Source organism: Xyrauchen texanus, chromosome 41, assembly GCF_025860055.1.
Source record: "Xyrauchen texanus isolate HMW12.3.18 chromosome 41, RBS_HiC_50CHRs, whole genome shotgun sequence".
Taxonomy (NCBI): Eukaryota; Metazoa; Chordata; class Actinopteri; order Cypriniformes; family Catostomidae; genus Xyrauchen; species Xyrauchen texanus.
In genome coordinates this window covers 11,195,107-11,218,646 of record NC_068316.1, presented here as the reverse complement: position 1 = coordinate 11,218,646, position 23,540 = coordinate 11,195,107, and the positions used below count along the sequence as shown (strand labels likewise).

The 23,540-nt window shown below is 37.4% G+C and overlaps 2 protein-coding genes across 2 annotated transcripts; one reads left to right on the top strand and one right to left on the bottom strand.

Moving 5' to 3' along the window:
• The first annotated feature begins 773 nt into the window (after nucleotides 1-773).
• cldn11b (claudin 11b) lies at nucleotides 774-4,350 on the top strand. Its single transcript, XM_052113598.1, has 3 exons — nucleotides 774-1,070; nucleotides 3,188-3,352; nucleotides 3,784-4,350. The coding sequence occupies exons 1-3, from the start codon at nucleotides 845-847 to the stop codon at nucleotides 4,038-4,040; spliced, it is 648 nt and encodes a 215-aa protein (XP_051969558.1). The 5' UTR covers nucleotides 774-844; the 3' UTR covers nucleotides 4,041-4,350.
• A 4,318-nt stretch (nucleotides 4,351-8,668) lies between these two features.
• On the bottom strand, nucleotides 8,669-22,649 carry slc7a14b (solute carrier family 7 member 14b). The gene is made up of 8 exons (XM_052113596.1): nucleotides 22,513-22,649; nucleotides 18,408-18,936; nucleotides 16,338-16,574; nucleotides 15,031-15,248; nucleotides 14,772-14,918; nucleotides 12,666-12,874; nucleotides 11,188-12,038; nucleotides 8,669-9,163 (listed from the first exon to the last, which is right to left on the bottom strand). Exons 2-8 carry the CDS (start codon nucleotides 18,703-18,705, stop codon nucleotides 8,829-8,831), a joined length of 2,295 nt encoding a protein of 764 aa, XP_051969556.1. The 5' UTR covers nucleotides 18,706-18,936; nucleotides 22,513-22,649; the 3' UTR covers nucleotides 8,669-8,828.
• Nucleotides 22,650-23,540: the final 891 nt, after the last annotated feature.

Genomic DNA, 23,540 nt, shown 5'->3' with positions numbered 1-23,540 from the left:
ACAGAACCTTGAATCAATCATTTATTGTACATGTTTTGTCCGATTAATTTCTTCTAATTTTTTGTGCTTTTACAGGTCCCAATGAGGCTTACCCATCTTTGTGGGCTTTACAATCTGTGTATATGACATTCTAGAATAAGAATTAATCATTTTTAGGTTTCCCTCATATAGTAGTCTAAGGATAGTCCTGGGCTTGGTCTGAATCATTATGTGAAGATTCAGGAATTGTTCTTAAAGTGAAGTACGATGTCAACTTGCCAGCATGATTGTTGGCATACTCGGGGAAAATACAGCATAATACCATGTAACCCAATGGATGGCATTCACAGCCATAACATTACAATCAATCATTTCAAACTGACACAGACAACCAATGTAAATTGATATGGTCGGCTGGCTTGAGCTGGGATAAACATGAAAGGAAAAAGTATACATAGTTTATTCACAGCGAAGCACCTAACAATTGTTAAATAACAACAGCCGGATTAATGTCGTAATAAATCAAAGATGGCTCGAAGCTTTGAGGGAAGGACATTGTGACGTTGCTGGCTGGTCATCTTCTAATTGGCTGAAAGTTCTGTGGGGTCTCGCGCCTAGTACATGCCCACTATAAAAAGTACATTTATATTCCAGATGGTTTTGTTTTATACACTCGCTCTAAAACTCTGTTTTATATTCTCACTCTGCTAGAATGCCAAACGTATTCAGCTTTATACATGGATATGAACGATTAATGATCTTCAAATAAATATAGCTATTAATTATTTATTTTTATGTTCTTGTATTACTTTTATACTTGAAGAAATTTAGTAGTAAAGATTTCCTTACACGCAGTTCTTGCAGAATGGCGCATAGCTGTCGTCTGCTCTGTGGGTTTTTAATGAGCTGCATCGGCTGGACTGGTATTATAATCGCGACCTCAACAAATGATTGGGTGATGACCTGTAAATACGGCATGCACACCTGCAGGAAGATGGATGAGCTGGAGACGAAGGGCTTGTGGACAGAGTGCGTCATCTCGACCGCTCTTTACCACTGCATCTTACTCAACCAGATCCTGGATATACCTGGTAAGAAAGGGTGATGATATGGTGGACCCTTCACATCCCACTTCTTTACGTTTTATTAATACAGAAATCATAATTTTGTCGTGGACGTCATGTGAATTAAAATTTTAATTGCAGTGATTAAGAAAACAACAAAAAACAGATCAAGATTTTATTTAGATTTTTTTATATTTTTCAGACATTTTTTATAATAATTGTTTATTAAGGTCTAAAAAAATGCATTTAATTACTAAAATATTAACCAATATTAGTAAATTGATCATTATTGATTTGTAATTTATATTTTGTCCTGAATTTTTTCCTGAATTTAATTATACAATTATATTAATATATATTTTTTATTTATTATTAAAGTGTCTTGCACTTACATGCCCTGCCCTTAGGCATAAAAGACACTAATGACATAAAACAAACATATTACACAGAAATGACCATCATACAAAGCACATAGGAAGACGACCATCATAAAAGATACATCACCATCATTTTCACAATATAAACAAACAAAACAAGACAAGACACCGTCAATTTAGGTCAGGATATAAATTCCTTTGCCTAAGTTTCCATGCCTTTTCCACATATCTAGCTAACCTATAAATTTCATTTTCAAAGAGCCAATTCAACATATCCCCCTCCGTCATCCAAAACAAATCAGGCTTATTATGTTGAATTCTCTCAAACATACCCATTCTTAACTCATGATATAAAGGACAAAAAAACAAAAAATGGCATTCATCCTCAACAACCATTAAATCACACAAAACACATAATCTATCCTCTTCTGGGACACCTTTATAGCACCCCACCTCAATCTGCAAGGGCAACACCCCAGCTCTAAGCTGGGCACACAAAGACCTCTGTAATCTAGTTAACCAGCATTTGACATAAGGCTCTGTGGAGTATTCATTTTTAAAGTGAACATAACTTCTCAGTTTGGGCTTATTTAACACCTGCCATTGCCATTGCTCTTTGTAAGAATTAAACAAAAACTGCCTGACCTGAGATATATCACATTGTAAAGTATTTTTAAATATATACTGTGCTTTTACTGATGAGAGTATTCCAAGGACCTCCATTGACCAAGGATAATTGTGAGCTTTATCCCAATCAAAAACTTTCCGAGTAAGTCTATCTTCAGGTAATCTTATAAAACGATTCCATAATCTTATTAACTCCACCTTTTGTTTCACCATACAAGGCTCCCAGCCCATATCTCCCTCTAGCGCAGCTCTAGTAGTGAACCTGTGCACTCCAAGGAAACACCTAATGTTCCTGCTCTGCAATCTAGTACATTCAGGAGCATCTTCGAAGCCCCAGACCCCAGCTGCATAAAACAAAATAGATCCCACCATACTGTCAAACAGCTGGGTAAATGTTGCATAACCTATTTCTGGGCAAAGCTTCATCCTATTAATAACGGCTCCCAGGGCCCTCCCTGCAGACTCAGACAAAACCCTTCTCCCTTCTGAGAATGTCATATTTTCATGAAAATATAAATACATACTTATTACTTAATAATTATTTTCATTAATTCATTTATTAATTATTAATTAAATTATTTGTGTAAACACACACACACACACACACACACACACACATTTTTTGTTTGTTTTGTGTTTTTGTTTTCCAGCTATTTTTTTTTTTATATTAATTTATTAACTTAGGTTGAAGTCTACACAGGTCAAGCTATATGCTCTATGCTATATGTTTGTTTGTTTTGTGCAGCTCTTTTCCTGAATAAAAAAAAAAAAAATCATTGCTAAATGTTTTTTTTTTTTTTTTTTATTAAATACAATTTATAAACAAATATAGTATTAGCGTAATAATTTACAGGTCAAACTATTATGCTTCTGTCCTGAAGATCTTTTTTTGTTTGTTTTGTTTTTCAGCTGTTGTCTGATTTATTTTTTTACTGCACAAATTATTCAAACGTTTAAAATATTTTATTTTTATTGACATTTGCCATTATTTACATTTCTGGAATACAAATTTTATGAAAATGCTAAATTATTAATTGCATGAATTGTTTGTTAATTAACCTATATTCATTACTTAAATTGCTGATCAGCTGTCCATGGAGATGTTTTAAATTTGTGTGTTTTTGGCTCTTGTTTTGCAAGCTTACATCCAGACATCTCGCGCTCTGATGGTCTCCGCCTCTTTGCTCGGTCTGCCCTCTCTGGCTCTTGTGCTGGTGGCGATGCCATGCGTCAAACTAAGCCAAGAGACAGAGGACACTAAATGCAAACGTGCAGTCTTGGGAGGGCTCCTTATGCTGTTAATATGTGAGTATCGGGTCATTTTTGTCATATTGCTGTGAAATATCATTGAGTACTTCGGAAATTAAAATAATTCAGGTGATTTTTATAAGATTTAGGGGAGTCAAGGCAAATTAAAGACATGCCTACAACATTCTCTGGTTGCTCATGTCCTCACTGAAGTCATGCTTTCAAAATGCATTTTAACAGGGCTTAAAATGGCCTTGACTGAAGTCATTATGAAGCATTCAGAGATTTCTGATTACTTTCTTATAACTTTTGTTACTTATTTTTGTTATTTTTTTTGTGTTTTACTCTCTATGTGAAATAACAAAGGCACTTTAAGTGTCAGTCTATACTGAATTTCATGTGCATGTAAATGTGGTCTATAAATATGGAACTGTTGTTATTTTAAAGAATATTATTAGATATTATGTGCATCATCCCTCTCTCTTTAGCTCTATGTGGAATGGTGTCAACTGTGTGGTTCCCCATTGGTGCACTTCATGAGGACGGTCTGATGTCATTCGGGTTTTCACTGTATGCTGGCTGGGTCGGTTCAGCCCTTTGTTTTTTTGGCGGCTCTGTGATGACATGTTGTTCACGGGCCGACGGTCTGACCCAGAATTCTGAAAACCGCTTCTACTACTCAAAACACAGCACAGTGGAGTCTGGCCCTCCACTAAACAGTCATGCCAAAAGCGCACATGTTTGAGATTGGAGACACACACTGGATAAGAAAGAGTTCAGGCTTAAATGTCAAGATGGGTTTTGGGCAGACATATATACAACCTCACACACCTTTGAAATATGTGTGGAATTTGTTTTCCACTACCATGGTTTGACTACAACCATGTGCAGATCAGGAGAGAACAGAGAATTTGGTGGAAACTGTTATTCTTTTTCCTTTCCTCTTTTTTTTTTTGTGCTAAAACTCTAAGATGCCTGAACATGAAAGGCTTTGTTTAAACAGACATTGAAATCAATCCAAAGAGAATCACAGGTCCATCTTTCCTCAGCATATTTTTTTTTTCAAAAAGTACATTCAAATTAATGTCAAATGAATTACACATTATTTACTTTATTCCTATATTTTTGCTTTATGTGACAAGAATCACATTTATTTATATGGGTAGTTGACATATAACATGGATGTTTTAAAAAATATTTTATTGTAGATTATAATCAAGGATGTAACTACATAATCAAGACTGGGCAGACCAAATGTACAATTTTAAGAATCTGTAATTGTATTGTTCATATGTGGTTACAGCCCTGTTAACATTTTGTATGAATATATATAAATGATGATGGTCATTTTAGATACTGACTGGTCAACATTTCTTTATATTTAACTTTGTAATCACATTTTTTTACACCACTTAAATAGTCCAGTGTGACAATTTTTTATTTTTTTTTAAGTACTAAAGTACTGTTGTCTCTCAATTATGATGTCATAAAAACTGCATGACAATTATACAAGAGTTATTAAAAAAAAATTTAAAGTAGTTTTTGATAAAGTATGCAGTGGCAAGAAAAAGTATGTGAACCTTTTGGAATTACAGGCATTTATGTATAAATGTATATATATACATTTATATATAATGTACATTTTAACAAATAACACACAAATTATTGTATTGTTTTTGTACATATTGAATACATCAAACATTCACAGTGTAGGTTGAAAAATGTATGTGAATCCCTAGGCTAATAATGACAACAAAAGCTAATTAGAGTCAGAAGTTGGCAAACCTGGCATCCAATTAATGAATCGTGATTGGAGGTGTGGGTTAGATCTACTTTGACTTATAAAAAGCACTCAAACATTTTGGGTTTGCTATTCACAAGAAGAATTTGCTGAAGTGAACCATGCCTAGCAAAAAAGAGATCTCAGAAGACCTACGATTAAGAATTGTTGCTTTGCATGTAGCTGGAAAGGGTTGCAAAGTTATTTTGAAGAGCTTAGATATTCATCTGTCCACGATTAGACACATTGTCTATAAATGGAGACAATTTAGTACTGTGGCTACTCTCTCTAGAAGTGGCCATCCAGCCAAGATGACTCAATGGGCACACCACAGAATGCTCAGTGAGGTAAAAAAGATCCCTAGATTGACAGTTAAAGACTTGAAGGAATCATTGGAACTGGTTAACATCTCTGTTCATGAGTCTACTAAATGGAAAACATTAAACAGGCGTGGTGTCCAAGCCACTGCTTTCCACCAATAACATTGCAGCATGCCTGAAATTTGCCATTGACCACCTTGACTTTCCACAGTGCTACTGGGAAAATGTTTTGTGGACTGATGAAACTAAGGTTCAGCTGTTTGGGATGACCATGCAACACTACGTATGGCAACATGAAAACATTATCCCAACGTTGAAGTATGGTGGAGGGAGTTTATGATTTGGGGCTGTTTTGCTGCTTCAGGTCTGGACCACCATCATCGAGGGAAAAATGTATTATATGTAGTTTATCACTACTATCCTATCCTATCCTACAGGATAATGTCAGGGTGGCTTTGTGCCAGATGAAGCTCAGTAGAAGTTGGTTGATGCATCAGGACAATGATCCTAAACATCGAAGTAATCCCACTCGAGAATGGGTAAAAAAAAAAAAAAGAAAATACACCTTTTGGAGTGGCTCAGTCAGAGCCCAGACCTTAACCCAATAGAGATGCTGTGTAATGACCTTGAGAACCATTTACACCAGACATCCTAAGAATATGGCTGAGCTGAAGCAGTTCTGTAAGAAAGAATTGTCCAAATTTCTTTCTGAATGTTGAGCAGATTTAATCCACATACTGGAAATGCTTGGTTATTGCTGCCAAAAATGATCGACCAGTTATTAAATCCAAGGGTTCACTTATTTTTTCCACAGCACTGTGAATGTTTAATAGGATGTGTTCAATGAATACATGAAATATTATAATTGTTTGTGTGTTGTTGACTTAAGCACCATCATCTTTTTCTATACTTGTGACTTTGATGAAGATGAGATTTTTATGACCAATCAATGCAGAACACCAGCCAATTCCAAAGTGTTCACTTACTTTTTCTTGCAACTGTAGCATGTCACACTGCCATTGTTGGGTTTAATCTAATTACTTTTTAAGTAATGAAAGTAGTGAAGCACATTACATTTCTAACTCTTGTAATCAGATTACAGTTACTGACTTTCAACATAAGTTAACTTTAAGTACATTACTTATGTTACACATAGTTTTTCTTAAAAAAAATTATGTAGCATGCATTTTAAAACATGAATTACATCTGAAGAACATCAGTTTGCGTTTCTGTGAAATTTTAAGGGTGTGTGCCTCCTAACAAGTCAATGAACAAGGAGAAAATATAGACATTATTTTGAATTCGTTGAGCAAAAAAAAAATATGTTTATGTGAAAAGAAAGTAGCTAATAATTAGTAATGTGATTACTTTTTTATTAGGTAATCTGTAATGTCAGTAATCTGATAACAATTTCAGAGTAGTAATTAGTCATTTGTAGTGAATGCCGTTTTTTTTGTAACTTACCTAACACTGCATACTGCAAGACATTGCTGTCACTGCTTAAAATGTCATGTTATCTACCCGTGTGTTAATATTACATTCATTAGATACAAAAAAAACTTTGTGTATAATAAGCAGAGGTATTAGCTCAGCCTCACAGCCTTAACAAATGTCTTTTAGCCTATGTGTTTGATGAACACTTGCGCTGTCAGACAGACAGACTAACAGAAAGACAGGAAACCAGTGTGGCTGAATGACCAGATGTCATCTGCACTGTTTTCGTTAGCATCCTGTGCACAACCTCCCAGGACCTCATCATTTGAAATCAGAGAACAATTTCTACAAGAGGATAACTGGATATTATTCAAGTGTCATTTTACTCATGTGGCCAGTGAATGATTCATTTTAGAAACGCATTAGTGGATCCTCCTGGCACTCTCTTTGGGACTGTGAGAACATAACAGTTCTTAGAATATCCACTATGTTGTGCATTTTGATTGTGTTAAGTGAAATGTTTTAAAATTATTGTAATTCTCTGGCCCCAGATGTGACATGCTGTCTCATGTTACACCAATTTAGTGTGTCTAATCTGATTGACAACATGAGACCACAGAATACTCTATGTAATAAACGCAAATCGTTATTATTGTTATTGCTGATGGCACAAAAAAGACCCCATTTGTGTTTGTAAAATATAATCATTTTAATAGTTAATGTGAAATATATCAGTATATTCTTTCCAAACAAATGTAGATCTCGATCTCTCAGTGTATTTACATGTGTTCTGAATCAGAATGATTTTACACACATAGCTCTAAGGAAGAAAGGTAAATATCCTCATGCAGAATTAAACAAGGGGGAAACCACAAGAGTAAGACATTTCTACAAACCAACATAGAGAAAGAATTTGATATCAGTGTCGCAAAATATTTTGAGAGCTATTAAGCTAAAGCAGGGAGCCAATCATAATATTTCCCTCCAAATTCTAGGGAGAGCTTGAGACTTTCGATCAAACACAGCTGTGGAGACGGTGTAATGTGAAAAGTCTACTCAATGCATCAAGAATGTTTCTGTTCATGTAGAGGTTTCCTGAGGTTTTCATAGAGAAGACAATATGTTTTGAGAGGGTTTTAAGATCTTAAACTAGCAACATACAATAAGCAAAGGGTCTAAAAAGAATGAAACACTCTTTAGAGTACTGGGTAAACATTGCAATTACACAGTGCAATTGAAAACCAGTAGTTGTGCACCAACATTTAAACAGCAGTTTACATCAGTCAGATATTTTTTATTTTAGTAGAACAACAATAAGACAGGGTTATTTAAAGGCACTATTTAAGCCTAAGTCAAAAATAAACTGTTTGCATGTCTAAACGCATAGATATGTCACATATCTGTCACAAGGTGCATGATATTTGATGAGAACGTTCAAAAACAAATCAATATATATTTTCAAATTAGTTGACTAAGAAATACACTCATGTTTTTAATAACTAATAAACCAAATATGATTGGGGAAAACCTAGCAAATCCATCGGTGACCATGATTTTGCCAAGATGGTCTAGTTCCTTTGGAATAAAATTCCTGTCAAATAAACCACACTAACCCTAACAATAAAAGAAATTCAAATCCATATGAAATTTTGATTGTATGAAGAAAAATACAATGGAATTAAAAAGTGACCAAGACTATCATACTGCCTTGGTGTCTTTTGTGTTCCACAGAAGAAATAAAGTCATATGGGTTTGGAACAACATGAGGGTGAGTAAAAGATTACAGACTTTTTATTTTGGGAGAACTATCCCTAAAATCAGAAGGAAATGAAAGGTTGATAAAAAATATTGTTCATTCCCCAACCCCAGATCTAAATCCTGACCCATCCTGAATTAGTTGATAGAAATGTTATTCCAGGACCAACAAGGATGTTGATCCAGGAACACATCATATTTGGCCAAATCATGATCACCCAAATCCATCCTCTTCCGAGATAGCTCACTCAGGTGAGCATTCTTCATTGACAAGCTCCTCAAAGCCTTTGTTGGTCCTGCCTTTGCTTCTGGATTTGTGACTGTTAGGAGGATAGTCATAGGAGGACCGAGGTTCATCATATTGATTCTGGTTCTGATAGCCACTCTCCTCAGCTGCCCAACCTTGGTACTGTCCCTCAACTCCATCGTCCTCCTGAGGATGGAAGTCTTCATCCACATTGAAGCTGTCATCGACTTCTGTATCATACCTCTGGTAAGAGCTGGCATGAGCTTCTTCCTCTCTAGCACTGAGTTCCAGGGAGCTGTTCCACATACCGTAACTAAAGTAGATCAGTACACCTGTGGGGAGAAAGAGCAGAGATAGTGGGCATAGTTAAAGGCATAGTTATCTCCAAAATATACATTCTGTCATCATTCACTCAGCCGCATGCTGTTCCCATCCAGTGTGTTTTTCTTTCTTCTGAGGAACACAAAATTAGATACCAAGGCAATATATTAATCTCAGTCACCATTCACTTTCATTGCATCTTTTTTCCATACAATGAAAGTGAATGGTAACTGAGGCTAACATTCTGCTTAACATCTTTTGGAATCGATGGACGAAAGTAATGATACATTCACATCATGTCAGAGTTACTGTAATTACGACATGACATCTCCGAGATTCTATTCAGAGTTGTTCAGTCCTCTGAATTTATTAGTTTCTATGGTAACACTCATAATGCCAAAATTGATCTATGTGTGGCTTTCTAGTTGATTACAGCAAAATAATTAATCACTACATTCAATTATTAATTTATGTTCCTGCAAAATGGTTAACAACAAAGCGTACCAGGTAAGAGTGGCTATAATAAAATGTTATATAAAACAGAAATACTGTATATTTACACTACCTTAAACTGTTGAGGCTGATGCCATTTTGGTCATTTTACATGACATCGCAACTGTCAAGTCAGAGTTTTCATAGTATTCCAAGTTTACAACTTGTAATTAGTAGTTCTATGAAGATGTGAGCGGTTTTTACAATTTGGAATCTTGTAATTCCGTTAATTCCAACATGATGTGAACACACCAAGAGATCTCATCCACACTAATCTGTTTTTGTTTAAAATTTCCAAAGCGTTTTCCAAACGCCATTGTTTTTAAAATTGAGTGGATGAGAGCAAAATGTAATAAATGTAGCTAAATCAATGTGTTTTTTGTTTTGTTTGTTTTTTCAACTGAAAAAGTATTATTGTGGACAGCGTAAGTCACATGGGTTTAGAACAACATGAGGGTGAGTAAATGACAGAATGTTTGGATTAATTATACCTGTAAGGCCAGAAACCCACTCTACACAAGTACGCAAATGCGTACACAAGTGCTTGGCCCGTCGTACTTCCTCAATGTGCCTTTTTACCATGCCGTTAGCAAATGTCAGTAATCAAATAGGCTATAATGTCAAAAGTCTACTACTACACCAGATGTTATTATTCAGGAAGCTAACTATATAGTTTAAAGGGATAGTTTATCCAAAAATGAAAATTCTCTCATCATTTACTCACCTTCATGCCATCTCAGATTTGTATGACTTTCTTTCTTATGCTAAACACAAATTTTGTAAAAGTATCGCAGCTCTGTAGGTCAATAGACTGCAAGTGAACTGGTTCCAAAATGTTGAAGCTCAAAAAAGTATATAAAGGCAACATAAAAGTAATCCATACTCCAGTGGTTAAATCCATATCTTCAGAAGAGATAAGTCTTTTTTATCGATCAATCCCCACTTTAACTTTCACATTTTTCTTCTTTTGGCAATTTGCATTCTTCATGCATATTGTCACCTACTGGGCAAGGAGGACAATTTATAGTAAAAAGACATAACAATTTATTTGTTTATCACCTACATCAAATCGCTTCTGAAGATGTGGATTTATCTACTGGAGTCTTATGGATTACTTTTATGCTGCCTTTATGTACTTTTTGGCTCTTCAAAGTCCACCATTCTCTTGCATTGTATGGACCTACAGAGCAGAGATTTATTTATTTTTTAATCATTGTTTGTGTTCAGCAGAAGAAAGAAAGTCATACACATCAGGAATAGCATGAGGGTGAGTAAATTGTAAAATAATTACATTTTTGAATGAACTATCCCTTTAACTAACTTCAAATTGTTGCCTCGCCATGCCCTGAAAGTTCACCTGAAACTGAAAACTGACCGTAGCAGAATTTAGGTTAAATTTGAGAATATTAGAAACACTTACAATCGAGTTTACGGAGTTAGAAGCATTTGCACTTGTGCAGAATATGTTTCAGGACATACAGCTGATGCATTACAGGAACATATTTAGTGTTTTGTTTTCTATATAAGAGGAGATGTGGCCTACCTAGTGAACACCATACTACAAAGCGCACCCAGGTGATGCTGGACAGTTTTAGCATGAGGTAAATATTCACCAGTATTGCAGCTATGGGCACATAGGGAACACAAGGTGCCATGTATGGCAGCTTTGTAGGGTTCTCCGGCTGCCGAAGAATAATGACAACCAGCGTAAACAGGAGGACAATTACAATCAGTATAAAAGGCATAATAGCCCAGCGGGCTCCTCCTGAAACCTGATCGGAACCATAGATGACTAGAGTCCAGAGAAAGAAGGTCAGGATAAAGAAAAGGAGGACACAGGAAGTGACAGTGCGTCCTGTTGCAGGCGTGGGCTTATCGCCTGAGTTCGGCAGGCCCAAGCGCATTCGTAGAGTGTAATAGTGCAATCCCAAAGCACGTTTCAAGAGGCTCGTCAGGGCACCATCAGAGTCATCTACCTCTATACCGTCCTCTCCAACACCATAACCAGAGCTCTCTGATTGATAGCCCCCAGAGTCTGACTTTCCAATCAGTGTTTCATCATCTCCCATTGAGGGGAGGTCACCATACTGTTCCCCACCATCGTTCATGGGTGAGTGCATGTTTTTCTCACTAGCTTCCATCATTTCCTCCTTCCTCTTTCTTTCTTCCTCTTCCTCCTCAGTTAGGAAGCTGGTGAAGCCATCTCTATCAGGCTGATATCGTAAAAGCAACACGCAGACCGAGACCAGCGTGTAGGCCAGAAGTGTGCCGATGGACATCATCTCAATCAGGTCCCTCAGACTAACCAGGAGAGCCAACAGAGCAGCCAGAGACCCTGATACAGCACAGGCCACCACGGGGGTCTCTGTCTGGGGACTCACAAAGGACAGGAACCTGGAATACACATAAATAGACTTTATAAGGGATGAAATTAATGTGGACATACCAGTATTACACGCAGGACAAAAAGGAACCCACACACCAGTGTTTGGTATAACATGACTAGAAAGAAATTTGTTTAATTAATCTAATTATATTAGCTAACATTAGCATTATATTAGCTAGCATTTCAAATATGATATAGCTGCAAAAGTTTGCAATAGAAGATAACTTTTAGTAGGAGTTTTAGAAGTAACTTAAAAGTAAAGTACTGAGTTATGAAGTAATCAGTAAAGTCTGATTACAGATTACTAATTATTTATCTAAATTTGTAGAGGATTACACTTTTTTAACCATTTAGAGGCCTTTCAGACTTTGTGCTAAAAAAAGCTTGTCGGATTGCCACGAATGCAATCGGATTGTTTCAATTGAACGCAATTTTTTTTTACCATTTAAAGTTCTAGAGTCCAAAAAATTTGTCACCTTCGAGCAAGTTGATGAAAAAAACAGAAGCGGTGCAATGGTCAAAGACGTTCGTCTAGAACCAGTTTTCATAGGAAAACAATTGAAAAACTGCACAGGCGCATGCAAATACACATATGGTGTGAACGGCCCCTGACCCAAGCACTGCCACACATCTACCTGAAGAGCAGACCATCTCCTGCCATGGCATATATGACTCTGGGCATGGGGAACAGGGATCCCAGAAGGCTAACTGTGAGTCCTGCAACAGCTCCCACGGCTACAATATACTTCCCTGCCAGAAAGCCATGTACTGCAAACATCTCCATTAGCGGAGCATCTCCATCAATTACGTTGTATGGCACCATCAATGTCAAAATCACACTCACCTAAAATATAGAAAAACTGTTTAAAATGATTACTACCTTGTAGAATTTCCTTGCTGGTCCAAGCTGGTTTATGCTGATTAGCTCTGGTTTGAAAAGGAATTGCTTTCTAAAATAATCTCAATCCAGATATGCCAATTGATAAGTGTGGCTATTGTAGGATGATTTATTCAATTCTAACATACAGTCATTAATAACTGAGGTATGCTGCAATGTGAAGAACTGTCCTATGACTAATTCAATCTGTCACCTTTAATGTGTCACAGCACATGTAGTGCATCCCTCATGCAAAAGAAAAAAAATCACATGTACATAAGTATTCACAGCCTTTGCTCAATATTGTGTTGAAGCACCTTTGGCATCAATTACAGCCTCAAGTCTTTTTGTGTATGATGCTACAAGCTTGGCACACCTATTTTTGGGCAGTTTCTCCCATTCTTCTTTGCAGGACCTCTCAAGCTCAATCAGGTTGTATGGGAGCGTCGGTGCACAGCCATTTTCAGATCTCTCCAGAGATGTTCAATCGGGTTCAAGTCTGGGCTCTGGCTGGGCCATTCAAGGACATTCACAGAGTTGTCCCATAGCCACTCCTATTGCTGCATTCATCTTTCCCTCGATCCTGACTAGTCTCCCAGTTCCTGCCGCTGAAAAACATCCCCACAGCATGATGCTGCCACCACCACACTTCACTGTAGGGATGGTATTGGCCAAGTGATGAGCGGTACCTGGTTTCCTCCAGACATGACACTTGCCATTCAGGTTAAGCTTTGTTTCATCAGACCAGAGAATTTTGTTCCTCATGGTCTGAGAGTCCTTCAGGTGCCTTTTGGACGGGCTGTAATGTGCCTTTTACTGAGGAGTGGCTTCTGTCTGGCCACTCTACCAGAGTGCTGCAGAGATGGTTGTTCTTCTGGAAAGTTCTCCTCTCTCCACAGAGAAATTCTGGAGCTCTGTCAGTGTGACCATCGAGTTCTTGGTCACCTCCCGGTCAAGGCCCTTCTCCCCCGATCGCTCAGTTTGGCCGGACGGCCAGCTCTTGGAAGAGTCCTGGTGATTCCAAACTTCCATTTACGGATGATGGGGGCCTCTGCGCTCATTGGGACCTTCATTGCTGCAGAATTTTTCTGTACCCTTCCCCAGATCTGTACCTTGATACAATCCTGTCTCGGAGGTCTACAGACAATTCCTTGGACTTTATGGCTTGGTTTGTGCTCTGACATGCACTGTTAACTGTTGGACCTTATATAGACAGGTGTGTGCCTTTCCAAATCATGTCCAGTCAACTGAATTTACCACAGGTGGACCCCAATCAAGTTGTAGAAACATCTCAAGGATAATCAGTGGAAACAGGATGCACCTGAGCTCAATTTTGAGTGTCATAGCAAAGGCTGTGAATACTTCTGTACATGTGAACTTCTTTCACGTTGTCATTATGGGGTATTGTTTGTAGAATTTTGAGGAAAATAATGAATTTTATCAATTTTGGAATAAGGCTGTAACATAACAAAATGTGTAAAAAGTGAAGGGCTGTGAATACTTTCCGGATCCACAGTATATTCTTATGCAGTGTCCTGTAAATAATAGCTAATCTTGTGACTCATTTTGTACAGAGAGGCACATTTTAATTTATGTTCAATAAAATGCTCACTAGGATGAGAGTGTTTCCTCTTGGTAATGCCATCTGCAATCGACCAGCAATAGCACTTAGTTAACTGGTAGTGAATTGTGCTTTTTCCGGGCTCTGACATTAAGGCTATTGGCTTTTCAAAAAAAAGGACAAGCCCTTTCACATGTCTACCCCAAACATCTGTTTTCAATTGGTCAAAACATTCAATATGAAATACAGCACCAGGTAGTGGCTCACAGTTCGATGTTCAGATATGAGATTCGATTTACTCACAGAGACATATGCTGTGAGACAGGTGATGAGAGAGGCTGTTATTGCATATGGAATGGAAGTGTTGGGGCTCTTGGCCTCTTCACCTGTGGTGGCGATAATGTCAAAGCCAATGAAGGCGTAGAAACAGGTTGCAGCTCCTTGCATGACCTACAGAAAACATAATATTATTACATTTTTATTTTTATTTTGCTAAACATCCCACTCAAAAAACAGAACAGTATAGTAATTAAGTCTTACACCATATAATTAACATTCTTACCCCTGACCAGCCATATGGTAGAAACCTTCCATCCTCCCAGTTGGTTCCAGAGAGGAAGAAAAGGCCGGCCAGCATCATAAAGACCCACACAACCAAGTTGACCACATTCAGCACATTATTAAAACTCAGCGAGTTTTTCACTCCTAAACCCACAATTACAGTCACCATCATGGCGATCAGCAGAGCCAGCAGGTCTGGGTAAGATTCCTCTCCTTTACCTGGTATGGGAAGCATGATTAAATACTGTACATTACTGAAACTCCTCTTTCTAATTGCTTAAAGGGATAGTTTACCCAAAGACAAAAATTCTCTTATCATTTACTCACCCTCATGCCATCCCAGATGTGCATGTCTTTCTTCCTTATACTGAACACAAATGAAGACTTTTTAGAAAATTATCTCCGCTCTGTAGGTCCATACAAAGCAAGTGAATGTTGACCAGAATTTTGAAGGTCCAAAAAGCATATAAAGGCAGAATAAAAGTAATCCATAAGACTCCAGTGGTTAAATCTATATCTTAAGAAGCGACATGATAGGTGTGGGTGAGAAACAGATCAATATTTAAGTCCTTTTTTTACCACAAATCTCCACTTTCACTTTCACATTCTTCTTCTTTTGTTTTTGGCTATTCCCATTCTTTATGCATATCACTACCTACTGAGCATGGGGGAGAATTTATAGTAAAAAGGGACTTAAATATTTATCCGTTTCTCACCCACACCCGTCATATCATTTATGAAGGTAAGGAGTTAACCACTTGAGTTGTTTGGATTACTTTTATGCGGCCTTTATATTCTTTTTGGACTTTCAAAGTTCTGGCCACCATTCACTTGCATGAGTTGAGATCTACAGAAGTGAGATATTCTTCTGAAAATCTTAATTTGTGTTCAGCAGAAAAAAAAGAAAGTCATACACATCTGGGATGGCATTAGGGTGAGTAAATTATGAGAGAATTTTCATTTTTGGTTGAACTATGCCTTTAAGATACAGTGGCCTCAGAAGTATTTGGAAAGTGACCCCTAAAAATGTATCAATATCATTGCGTTGGATGACAAAATATCAAGCCAAACTGCATTTTACTTTAAAGAAACTTCCTTATTTTTTCACCCCTTTTTTTTTTTTGCTATCTAATACAATTAAACCTCTGTGTTACAGGTAAATACTTTGTGGGACCACTACATGAGAAATCTCTGTAATATACACTACGTTCACACATATATTTCTATGAGCTTAGACATGGTGTTTTTATTCCTTTCTGTCATTGCCATTTGTTTGTTAAGCATCTGATTGGTATGAAAGACACCCACCCAGACCATTCAGTGTTCCAAGATGGTTGATCATGTAGCGGCTGATGGTGTGATTGGCTAAAGAGTCAAACATGCTGCTAAGTGCACTGGCTCCTGCTGCTGTACCAATCAGATACTCCAGGATGAGATTCCACCCAATGAAAAAGGCAACAAATTCTCCCACTGTGACATAACTGTAGGTGTAGGCGGAGCCTGTCGTCTTAGGTACTCTTACGCCAAACTCAGCATAGCAGACCCCTGTGTGAAAATCACTGAGATTAGCTGTTTTACAAGTTAATAATGGAGAAACACACTTAAGCCAGTCTCTTTGTTTTGGACCATTTACTTCCAGGTCTTGATCACATAAATGTGGTCTTGAGACCTTTCACGACCATATACTGTAAATATGGTCTTGGCCTGTGTCTGGATCTGGGTATCGGTTTATAGTTTTAGACAAGACTGCAGCCAATTTCCAGTATCTTTTAATAACTCCACAAAGGGTAAAGAAGTCTGATTTTACAAACTTGAATGGGAGTATAATATTCTTCTTTTGTTTTGTTTTTTTGTATTTTTATTTACATTAGAAAATGAATTTACAGTCAGGTTTACCATATTTAGTTTTTTATTATTATTTCCAATGTAAAAAGATAGTTTTACTATAATGTTTGTGGATTTTATTTTTTATTTTGGAAGACAAATTGGAAACTTTGATAATTTAGGTTAATTAAAATGGACAGCCTGGTTCTTGGACTGACATGTCTTGATGTCTTGATGTCTTGGGGTTTGGTCTTGGTCTGTTGGTATGGACTTATCTCCAACCCTGGTTGACTTTCTGAGACATTTAAAAAATACTTTGTCAGAACTGTCAAAAGCTAGCTGATTAATTATTATTGCTGTGTTTTTGTGAGCCTTGTAGACCTACATTTGGAGAATTTGATTTAGCGAAAGTGAAATGCACAGCTGCCCTGAATCACAGACAGGTGGGCTTATCTAACATTGTGCAGGGCACATATGAAAAACATAAATCATGTACTGTAAAGTAAACTGCAAAGATGAGAGGCCTAAAACACAAATATTAGATCACCAGAACTGATATATATATATATATAGAGAGAGAGAGAGAGAGAGAGAGAGAGAGAGAGAGAGAGAGAGAGTGAGAGAGAGAGATCTGGAAAAATTAAGAGAGCACTGCAAAATTATCAGTTTCTCTGGATTTACTACTGTGTTTGAATAAAATTAAAAATGTTGTTTTATTCTATAAAGCACTGACAAAATTTCTCCCAAATTCCAAATAAAAATATTGTCATTTAGAGCAAGTATTTTCAGAAAATGACAACTGGTCAAAATAACAAAAAAGATGCAGTGTTTTCAGATCTTGAATAATGCAAAGAAAACAAGTTCATATTCATTTTTAAACAACACAATACTAATGTTTTAACTTAGTAAGAGTACAAAAATCAATATTTGGTGGAATATCCCTGATTTTCAATCACAGATGCGTCTTGTCATACCAGTTTTTCACACTGCTGTTGGGTGACTTTGTGCCACTCCTGGTGCAAAAATTCAAGCAAGTTTTCTTCCAGGATGCATGAATCAAGCCATATGCACAGCTATCCTGGAAGAAAGCTTGCTTCCTTTTGCTCTGACAATGTTCCCCAACTCTGAAGATAGTTTTTTTTCCAGTAGGGCAATGCTCTATGCCACACAGCCAGGTAAATCATGTCAAGGCCAGCCTAATCTCCAGACCTGAACCCCACTGAAAACCCCTGCAATGTGATCAAGAGGAAGATGGATGGCCACAAGCCATCAAACAAAGCCGAGCTGCTTGAATTTTTGCACCAGGAGTGGCATAAAGTCACCCAACAGCAATGTGAAAGACTGGTAGAGAGCAAATGTCAGTACAACACAGAATAAAACAGAAATGTTCATTTTACTCAAACACATACTTATAAATAGTAAATCCAGAGAAACTGATAATTTTGCAGTGGTCTCTTCATTTTTTCCAGAGCTATATATATATATAAAACGCAAAAAAAAAAAAACTATCATTCAAAATATGAATAAATGAAATAATTGTCCATAAAGTCTCACCTGAAAGAATGGATGCCATAGCTGCAATGATGAAGGACAAGATCACTCCAGGTCCTGCCATTTCCTTAGCAACGAGCCCAGCAACCACATACATGCCAGTTCCCACGCAGCTGCCTACCCCAAGTGACACCAGATCCACTGTAGTGAGCACTCGGGCAAGCTTGGTGCCATGGAGGTCATCGGCACCCTCTTGCATGGAGTCCACAGGTTTAGTGCGCAGGATTCGTGAGTGGAGACCATACCAGTACGACTCCCACTCGATCCTCCTGGGGTCCAGTTTAGCAAAAACAGCACTCATCCTTCACAACAGGAAGACCCGGATGAAAGAAGCGTGAAGTTTGTCCTCTGTGTCAGTGTCACCTCCCCAATCGGCTGAATGTCCCACGTTCCAGGTGTTTCCACTAAACCTGTCTTGTATGTCTGTCTCCTGCTTTAATTGTTGCTCCCTCCTCTCTCTCTCTCTCCCCCTGTCTCTGTCGCACACTCTCTCTCATAAAGAACCAATGTGTTGATCAATCAGCATAGTTTTCTATACGGAACCAAAAAAGAAAGCATGCAAAGAATTTCATTACATGGAACGTTTCCCAAAATATATTGTCTTATGTACCCCCACTGCCTAGTAAGGCTCAAGTACCCTGTCATCGACACCAAACCAGAAATGTGTTCTTTGTTAGCTCATATTATAATGAATATCATGTAGGATTATCATTAATATTAATAAATTGGCCATTATTACACTGATTCACTCTGAAGCAAAAACATATCTTTGTGACATATGGAAGTCTAAGTCCATAAAACGTGTGTAGTTATTATATTATTTCATAATTTAGGGGCTGGATTCATGGAAGTCTTCTTAAGATAAATACACACTCACTGAGCACTTTATTAGTAACAGTATTTTCCTAATAAAAGTGCCAGATGTGGTCTTCTGCTTTTGTAGCCCACCCGCCTCAAGGTTTGACATGTTGTTCATTCTGAGATGTTATTCTGCTCACTACAATTCTACAGAGTGATTATCTGAGTTACTGTAGCCTTTCTGTCAGCTCAAACCAGTCTGGCCATTCTCTGTTGACCTCTCTCATCAATAAGGCATTTTTTTTCTGCAGAACTGCTGCTCACTGGATGTTTTTTTGTTGGTGACATCATTCAGAGTAAATTCTAGAGACTGTAGTGCATGAAAATCCCAGAAGATCAGCAGTTACAGAAATAATCAAACCAGCCCGTCTGGCACCAAAAATCATGCCATTGTCGAAATGACAGAATTTTTTTTTTTCCCCATTCTGATGGTTGATTTGAATATTAACTGAAGGTCCTGAGCCATATCTGCATGATTTTATGCATTGCACTGCTGCGACACGATTGTGTGTGTGTATATATATATATATATATATATATATATATATATATATATATATATATATATATATATATACACACACACACACACACTAATGATTAATGTAAAACAAAATAGTGCCATTGGTAATGCCAAAACAACCACACCACAGCAAACAGTGATGCTGGCAGACACACAGCAACATCACATTGGGTCTATTACCAAAGAGAAACATGCTACAATAGTTGAACAAAAGAATGTAACCCCTAATTCTAAGGTGAAATGTTGCTATGGTGGCGCGTCTCATTAAACTTGCAGATTAGCATATGGGCAGCAACAGATATCCAGTGGACATTGATTTACTAATAGAGAGAACAATGTGAATAGATTGTAGTTGTATTTTTCAGAAAGGAGAAACAGTGCAATGATCTGCAAACAATATTGGTGCTGTGAGTTTTAGAATATTTATTTCAAATAGAGACAAACCTTAAAGAGAAATCTAGATTTTTACATTTTCTGGTGCTTGCCCATGCAAACGTCCTCACCATGATACTAAGCTGCTGTGGGTGGTTGCCAGGGCATTGTTATGCAGTTGCTAGGGTGTTTTGAGAAGTTTTTAGTGTTTCTATGTGGTTGCAAGGGTGTTCTGGTGGTTACTAGGTTGTCACTTATTGGTCCAAGTAAAAAGAGTCCACCACTAAGTCTCTATGACATTCTGGTCCTTATATATAGCTTAGGTCCTTCCTTTCAATGGGATTTTTCCCTCACTCTCTCTGATAGCATCACCACATCTTACTATCTTGTTTCTTTCAGTCTAATGCAGACCTGCCTCTTATTTAAACTAGCAGCAGTTGTCGTCACAGACCCAAAATCTGCTGGATGTGCCTGTTGGTAATTACTAGTCCCACTGCCAGCCTCCGCCTCAATGCACTATCAGTGCATTTAGGCTCGGATTTCATTCAACCTGACAACATCTCTGCTTTTATCAAACCACAGGGCAAACAGAAGCATGACTGAGGGTCATTTACTAGATTATATCAACTACAGAGGGAAGTTATCCTCTTACCCAGCACCCACCATTTTGAGCATAGAGCGCAAAATGACATACCCAACTTTGTAATTCATGATAGCTTAGGACTACAGACCAAATGTTGGTCTCTTTTTAAAGAAGACACTTGGGAGTTTATTATGCAAGTGAAAGTTATTAAAGTGAAAGTTATTAAAGTGAAATAGAAAAGTCATAGAAATCTACATTTATTGCACTGAATATGTACTACACTAAACTTTATAATGCGTGGTTACAATGTAAGGTTGCTTACAGTTGAAGACAGCAAACATTTACATTTATATCAAACATAAAAAAAAAATTTGTCATACCATTGGCTACATCAGCGTTTCCCAAAATGTTTTCTGACACAGCGCACTTTTTACGACAAAAAAAAATTATACGGCACACCACTATCCCACATACGATTGAACCATCGTCAATATTTTTCTTTTTCAAGAACTTGTCCATGTTTTCTGTCCGTCTTAGTATCGTGTTTACTTGTAATGTTTGAAATTCGCAAGAGACAACCATTTGTAAGCCATTCAGAGGTAAATTTTCTTTAAAACTGTAAACGTGTCTCTGTGGCGCTGTGACAATTCCTCTATTTGTTTAGAAACCTGTTTAGACCCCTCCCAACAACATTATTCAACCAATGGTGTGAGTTTTGGGTGGGACTATCTTTTTGTTTGACCAACAGCAGGCAGCATATTCAGAAACTTGTTTTGAAAACAATGTTTATTTTTGCAATTTCATCAGTCTTTAACCAAGTCAGTCCATTTGGCGCCATCTTTGGAATGCTCCCGGGCTGCTATTTTTCAATGTAGGCCTAAGCGGCATACAAGTGCAGGAGCTACTATCTAATTTAATTGGGAAAGACCAAAATCTTCAAAACGGTTGTTCAAGATTACGATCAAACAAAGTATCTCAAATCAAGAGTAAAATTTAACAACAATGGTATCATAAATTGTACTTCTTTACCTCTCAATTGTTAACGCAATTTTCACGGCTTGTATAGCTAATGCGCATGCGGGTTCTAGAGTTGATTGACAGGCTACGGCTATTTTACCTGGCGGGACTTCCTTTCTACATCCGTTGACCGTTGGGCGTTCCAAGAGGCCTGTCTCTGATGAATGGACCCTTTTTACACGTTCGCGTTCACGAAGCAGAACAGTACTAGATATTAAATTATTTAATTTAAATTATTAAATGAACACTGTAATTACATTAATTTATCATAAATTAACTCCCCTGAAACGACTTTCAGCACCTTGGTCAGTTCCACCGTGCAACTCACGTGACATCAACCAACGCTACTCAAATTAATAAAAAACAAATATTATTCTCTTCTTTAATACTCAATAGTTTACTAGCACTGATATATACAACAAATTACCAAATTAAACGAAAACACTAAATTTGTCTAATTTCATCTACTCCAAAACATCCTTAATAAATAGAATCACGTTAAATCATCTAAATGGTCAAACCTTCCATATAAAATATTGATGAGGGTCTTCTGAGGCTGGTCAATGGAGATCTGAAAGTTTTTATAGACGACCTGAGGAGCAGCATTGCGAATACAATTTGCTCCAACCTGAGACAGAGCCAAAGATAAGCTTCCAACTGCTTCTAGTTGTAAAACAAATAGCTACCTCTATATTTGTCTTACTCTCTGAAAAAATAAACAGAGGTGTCCAGTTTCAAATTGAAAACAGTTTTACCTGGCAAAATAGGAGACAAATCTCACCAGTGGGGATTTTAAAATGTATATTCCATTATGTCCAGCGACCAGCGGTAAGGAAAGTATCCGGGCAAAGCTTATGGAGACAGCAGAGGACATAACGCGGAGACGTTGTGAATTATTTAGCCGCTTCTCTGTGTGATCAGAGGAAAGTTCATTATTAAAAGATGTGTCCGCCGTTCAACAGCTGCCTACGTCAAAGCTTCCCTGATTGTTGTAGATTGTCATACTCTGTGAGGTCAGTGTGGACTACACTCCCTGGTGAGGTTGATGATATTATAGGCTACATTAAAGGGATAGTTCACACAAAAATGAAAATTCTCTCATCATTTACTCACCCTCATGCCACCCTCATGCCATCCCAGATGTGTATGCATTTCTTTCTTCTGCTGAACATAAAGATTTTTAGAAGAAAATCGCTGCTCTGTAGGTCCATACAATGCAAGTGGTGACCAGAACTTTGAATCTTTAAAAGTCACATAAAGGCAGCATATAAGTAATCCATAAGACTCCAGTGGTTAAATCCATGTCTTGTGAAGCAATTTGATAGGTGTGAGTGAGAAACATATCAAGATTTAAGCCCCTTTGTAATATAAATTAATATCCCTTCCCAGTAGGTGGCGATATGCAAAAAGAATGTGAATTGACAAAAAACGAAAGAAGAAGAATGCAAAAGTGAAAGTGAGGGTGGAGATTTATGGTAAGATAGGACTTAAATAAACTAAACTGTTAGAAACGTCCTCTCACTTTCAACTTCTTTTATTTTCAGCAAACTTAACATGTGTACGTCTTTGTATGAACATAAAAAGATTAAACAACTAAGAATGCTGCATTAAGTACTGCAGTGCATCTCCTCATGGACTGCACCAGATTTGCCAGTTCTTGTTGTGAGATGTTACCCTACTCTTCACCCAAGTTGCAAGTTCCCACACATTTCTAGGAATGGCCCTAGCCCTCACCCTCCGATCCAACAGGTCCCAGACATGCTCAATGAGATTGAGATCTAGG